Source organism: Oncorhynchus clarkii, chromosome 10 (genome assembly GCF_045791955.1).
Source record: "Oncorhynchus clarkii lewisi isolate Uvic-CL-2024 chromosome 10, UVic_Ocla_1.0, whole genome shotgun sequence".
Classification (NCBI taxonomy): domain Eukaryota; kingdom Metazoa; phylum Chordata; class Actinopteri; order Salmoniformes; family Salmonidae; genus Oncorhynchus; species Oncorhynchus clarkii.
In genome coordinates, this window is record NC_092156.1 from 53,455,150 (window position 1) to 53,461,537 (window position 6,388).

Genomic DNA, 6,388 nt, shown 5'->3' on the forward strand with positions numbered 1-6,388 from the left:
TCTTACTTGTAGGCCCCTGGAGGGGAGGATGAGGAGAAGGATGACTAGACCAGAAAGACAATAATTATTTGTCTGCTGAGGTAAAGGGAAGGGAAATCTTAACGCTACAGCATACAAGGACATTCTAGACGATTCTGTGCTTCCAACTTTGTGACAACTGTTTGTGGAAGGCCCTTTCCTGTTTCAGCATGACAATCTCCTTGTGCAGAAAGCGAGGTCCAGAAGAGCAGGTGTCCACATACTTTTGGTCATGTAGTGGATTTGTTGGTAATGTTTCTCTTATTTGTTTATTTTGTACGATCATCTGATTGAACATGGCTGGTAGGACCCAGAATACCTACTTATAGTTTGCTTTTCTTACTCTACAATACACCATACATTTATGTTGATTTGGAGGACTATGCAGTGAAATGTATTTTGGAGTGACATTCTTTGCTTATTCTACAGTCAAAAAAGGCTATTATAAAGCTTAGCCCCCACAAAATAAAAATGCTGGGAAATATAATTTATTCCCTGTGATATGACTGTTCAAATTCAAAACTTTATTATATATTTTAGACTTTTATGGCCATGAAGAATTACAGTTACTGGTAACTCCTTTCACAGTAAAGTAAGAGGGAACTATAAACAAATGGACATTGATTGTTATTATCAACAGATATCCATCGATCGATACTGTCCACCTGAAATGAACATGAATAAAATGAACTGTTTAATCAAATAACTTATTCTCCTCTTTAAATTCACACAATGACATTTAACAGGGAAACAACTCAGTAATTGCTTGTAAACATACTTTAATTGCCTTTACTAAAATACATGGCTTAAATTAAAATTGTAAGGCAGATAAATGTCCACCCATACTCTCTATTGCCCACTGTAATATCAATGATGCATGCTTATTATACTAATTACAATAGCCTCCGCTAGAAACTTCAAGGGGAAAAACTCTAAAGGACAGTAGATTAACACTCTACATTGATACTCATAACCATACTACTGTAAATACCCCAATTAATATCAATAGGCCATATTGAAGCAGCAAATCATCTGGTCTTCTCTGGGTCGGCAGACTTTGTACTTCCTTCAAGCTGGTAACTAAAAGAAGAGCAGGAATAATGTAATGAACAAAATATAGTGTGTCTTCATTTGTTGTCAAAGGACTTTACAGCATAATTAAGACTTACATTCAGTTTCCATTCTATGGTTGCACATGAGGTACCTGTGGACAAAGAAAAATGTCACTGTCATTCTTGGATTCCCGCTAAGCTATAGATGACATCTTGTAAAAGAGCAGGTATAAAAAATATGAATCACTTAAACAATATGTTCAGGAAAGGAGTTGTATTTCAGTCAAAAGTTCACTGTCATTGTTGTATTTCTTAAACCACAGATGCCATATAATAAAAGAGTATGTGAAAAGAAGGTAAATCATTTCCAAATGATGTTCAGTAAAGAAGTTGTACATATAGTTATGATAGATAGAGTTCTAGCTTTCCAACCTGGCCTGTCTGCATTGGCTGCTCCTGCTCAGCTGGCTGCAAAGGATCCTGGGAATGAGGAAGTTGAGAGTTGTATGGTGGGAATGGGATCTGCAGAAAAAAGAGCACCTGTTGTCTTGGACACCAAAGCAGGGGTTTCCAAACTTTTTGTGTCTGGGACACCTTTTGTGATAACAAATTCATGAGGGACCCCCTCATAACATCAGAACACAACTCTTACTTTAGAGTTCAATAAAAATAGCATACCATCAGTTTTATCATTGACTTCTGTAGTGCATGGCCGGACTAATCAAGTCTCAGGACCCTGGAAATAACATTTTAAAATCCCCCACTTTGCATGTTGCAGTTTTAAAGTTAATTTCCTGCAATTCTGAAAATGTTGCCTTGGGGCAGAAATAACATTTAGCAGTTTTAAAGCTTAAATTATAGTGAATTATGTTCAAAACAAACATTTAGGGGAATACAAGAAGAATTTAGTCAAACATTTTTATAATTGATCACTACTGTGGATACCAATATCCCTGTGAGCCTCCCAGGCCCATGTTGTGCATATAAGGCCCAAGAACATAAATTGTAGTGTAATAATATTACATCGCATTGTATTGCACCCTCTAAACTCTTTCCATTGAGAACTTGTCCAAAATGTGTTTAATCCGTTTTTTGCGAGCAATATTCATTAAAAAAAAATTACAAAATAAAAATTTGATATATTTTGAGATTTGGCAGCGGACCCCCTCCCCTGCAAATACCCCACTTTGCCCCCTGTTCAAAACCATCTGTCGTCAAGGAAACGCGTACATCTTTGCACCCATTACAATAACTACAGGTCAAGAAAGGGATGTCCTACATTGGGTCTTTGCTGTGGCACAGTTTGTGGTTGGTATTCATATTGGAACAGCTGTGAAAGATAAAACAAAAATATTGCAAAAATAAAGCAATTAAATACATACGTTCCAAAATCATTCAAAAAATTCATAAAACGTTTTATTACAGTTTTTTGATTGATAAATCTTTGTACTCACGTTTGGAATCTGTGGCATCTGAGGGATATTTGGCATCATCTGAAACAAAAAATATAGCTCAAACTTCCTTTAAAGACAGAATTGCTGAAATAAGATACAAATGTTTACACCAAATGAAATATATTATTTATATTTAACTTTATTTGCCAGAGTATGTGTATATCTTTATTGTATATAATGGTGCACTTACAATGTGCACATGCTAAAAGACAGGAAGGAGGTGGGTAGATATGTCATTGTAGCAAAGTATTTATAAACTAAAAATCAGATCTATTAAACTTTTCATTCATTTTTGTTATGTTATCAATAGGCCATAATTGATTATGGCCAAATATGCCTGGCATATTCCCACGTTTAAGGAGTTTTTCATTTTGATTGGGCTATTTTGGCTAGAAACCATTAGAACTACCTTTAGAAAAATCAAAAAGCAACTCTGTATCTCTGCCCAGTCTAGCAAGAGTGACCAAAAGGAGGTGTTCAGCATCCCCAGTGGCTCTGCAAGTGTGGCGAGGATATTCTCCGCTACTGTCCTGCTCTCCACACACAGTCGCATGAGACTGAAGCCAGACTTTCCAAACTTGTGTTTCAAAGAATGAATTCAAAAAATGAATTCAAAAGCACTAATAAGTCTTTTTTTGTAATTAATTCTAACTTAAGTCACAGCCTATATGCACAATTTATAGACTTTAATTATTTAATACAATGAAATATTGTTTAAATGCTGAGTGCTTTATGTCCCTACCCGACTACTGTGTTGCACACTTCACAATGTATTTCTTTGTTGGCTAGAGTCCGGAAATAATTGAAAAAAATATAGCCTAAATCGTTTATTTTCGTCCTTCTTAGACTCCCTGTCTGGCTCCTGACCTATGCTGTTTAACCTATATGGGATCGGTGTCTTCCCCCAGCGGGATGGTTGATTTAACGTAAGCTAATGTGATTCACAGGACATATCTTATATGGGCAGAAAGCTTAAATTCTTGTTAATCTAACTGCATTGACCAATTTAAAGTACTGTAGCTATTACAGTGACAGAATACCATGCTATTGTTTGCGGAGAGTGCACAATTCTGAACTTGAAAATGTATTAATTAACCAATTAGGCACATTTAGGCAGTCTTGATACAACATTTTGAACAGAAATGCAATGGTTCATTAAATCAATCTAAAACTTTGGCGATGCACTGCTGCCATCTAGTGGCCAAAATCTAAATTGCTCCTGCAATGGAATAATACATTATGGTATTATCTTTTACTAGATCTAATGTGTTATATTCTCCTACGTTAATTTCACATTTCCACAAACTTCAAAGGGTTTCCTTTCAAATGGTATCGAGAAAATGCATATACTTGCTTCAGGTCCTGAGCTACAGGCAGACAGATTGTCATTTTAGGCAAAAAGAAAAGGGTCAGATTCTTTAAAATGACACGTAGCCTACTTGAAATGATGTGCACGTCTTACATTCACCTTTTCATGTTTATTCAAATACTATTCATTAAAATCGTATGGTTAAGTTTCAATACTTCAAAACCAAATGGCAGGTCCAGGAAGTCACAAAAATAGATGGGTGTTGGTTCAATTGTTATTTTAATGATTAGAGTGAATTTGGAGTATAATGTTTTCCCCCCTGTGAGTGCAGAGCGGTTTTTAGCAGAGAGAGCGCTCCATGAGCAATGAGCTGGATTTCAAACCACTCAATTCTGCTCACCTACTCTGATCCAGGTCCCACTGAGACAAAATGACTGGTTGTAAAACAAGTAAATTATATCAGGATTTACCTTTTGCTGCACAAAGTCATAGGGGTAGTACTTTAATATGGGGGAAAAGAAACAGAGAAACAGTCATTAAACTACTGCAGTATAGATAAAATACATTCAATGTGATCTGTGCTTGAGTAAGATATTAAATGGATGGGTTCTCTTACAAAATACATACAGTATAACAACACTCATTTCCTGCTATGCAACTTGGAATGTACCATAACTTTACCCATTTAAAGTCATAAGTCACCTGAACTTAAATAGTGCCTATCAAATTTAATATAGCTGTAATTGAAGAGAGATTTCTTCACATACTACAACACCTATAATTCTGATGAGGGATAAGTAACTCAACTTGCGACAACACTTACAATTTCTACACTCTTTCTTCCTGGGGCCTTAGGTAGGGAATATTTGATGAAGGCTTGAGAGGGATAGGACTGCTGAAAGAAAAGAAAGGGGAAAGTTAAAAGGTGGAGGATGGTTGATATATTTTTTGGTTGATATATTAAAGAAAGTGAAGTAGTGGTATTTTAGTGGTATTTACTGGTCCATTGATCTGGCCACCAGTAGACCATCCAGGGAATCTCTGTGGAAACACCTGTAACATAAAGTAAAAATGAACAAAACAGTTACACATTACAAATAAATAAAATTAATATGCTATGTAATTAAGACAAAACTCCAGTGTAACTGCTGAAGTTCAAGATGATTACTCATCACAGTCTGAATTAAATAGGCAAGTGATAAGTCAAGAGAAAGTAAATAATGAAGTAAGTAATAATGAAGTAAGTAATAACTTAAAGTAGGTCATTAAGGCACTAAAGAGACAATTCTTTGATCATATCATTTTAGAGAGGTCTAATAGAGGTCTCATAGTGAAGATGATGTAAGAGCGTACTATTTCCATGCTGACAGGGCCATTGAGTCCAGGCTGAGGGTAAGGATGGCCTGCTGGGTAGAGGCCTTCATTCACCTGGAGATTAAACACTTGGGTCAAAGGTCAAACAAACAAAAGTGTCCTCAGAAATTCATTTCAGTACTTCATCTTCTCATGTTATGTATTGGTTCATACTATGTTGAACCACACCTAAGAAAGAAGGTGACCAACAGAATGCAGTAGAATATTACAATATACATTTGTTCTTACTTGTGTGGGTGGTCCTGATTGCCTTGGATCCCCATAGTGGGGCATGTAATTGAAGTAATGTTGACGCTGTGAATATTGAACAAATACTAAACAATCACAATTTTGACAAAGCCATAGTCAATTTAAAGAAATGACAGACTGTTGACAGACACTCAGTGGAAAATGAGCGTGAATAATGTGCTCTGAACTCTTAACACCCAACTAAGTTCTTTTAAGTCCAGATTCTGGAAATAGATCATGATACGCTTGGAAAGTGAAGACGTCATAGAATATCAAAAGGTAACTAATAGGCTAAGTGAACTGTTTTACCCCACAGTTAGTCAAGACGATTAGCTAGCCAGTTCAAAGTGTTAACAGTTAGTCAATAACCTGTCTCCGAAAATGAAGAGGGAGTCTCCTGTTGTGTTTAAATTTTTTTCCATTGTAACGCGCACCCTTGCGTGTCCACTTTCTATGCGTTTTCAAATTCCTACTCTTGAGAAATACAGTAGTAAAGTTTTCCTTGCCCATTTTTTCAAACTTACTGGAGCAGCAGATATTGAGCTGGCCAAACAAAGGCACATAATAGTGATCTTCATTTTCAAAGTAGAACCTTGCACATGAAAGAGAGGTATAATGTTAAGTTAACACCCTCCAGTGTCAAAAAGTAGTCAACTCTATTACACAATACACATTTTAACACTGACCACCAGTGTTGAATGACTGCAACAATAACCAGTGTTGGTCTGTGTTCATTTTTAACATATTGCTTACAGAAATTCTGTGAAAGTCTTAAAAGCATAACACTTATAAAAGTCTAACAATAACTCTGTGTAGTGTGGGACACTATAGAGTCACTTTGTTGTTTAATTTAACTCTATTAAAGTTAACACTTGCAATTTTGTGAGACTCCTTAGGCACCCAAAGCATTCTGTAAATGCATAAGAATAAAGAATCCCATACCATTACTTTGT

General features: G+C 35.9%; 1 protein-coding gene across 1 annotated transcript; it reads right to left on the reverse strand.

The window, feature by feature from the left end:
* Window positions 1–900: 900 nt before the first annotated feature.
* LOC139419652 (uncharacterized) lies at window positions 901–6,024 on the reverse strand. The gene is made up of 11 exons (XM_071169638.1): window positions 5,960–6,024; window positions 5,436–5,501; window positions 5,187–5,261; window positions 4,833–4,886; window positions 4,657–4,728; window positions 4,304–4,333; window positions 2,525–2,563; window positions 2,350–2,400; window positions 1,503–1,592; window positions 1,188–1,222; window positions 901–1,098 (listed from the first exon to the last, which is right to left on the reverse strand). The coding sequence occupies exons 1-10, from the start codon at window positions 6,011–6,013 to the stop codon at window positions 1,202–1,204; spliced, it is 552 nt and encodes a 183-aa protein (XP_071025739.1). The 5' UTR covers window positions 6,014–6,024; the 3' UTR covers window positions 901–1,098; window positions 1,188–1,201.
* Between the last annotated feature and the right edge of the window lie 364 nt (window positions 6,025–6,388).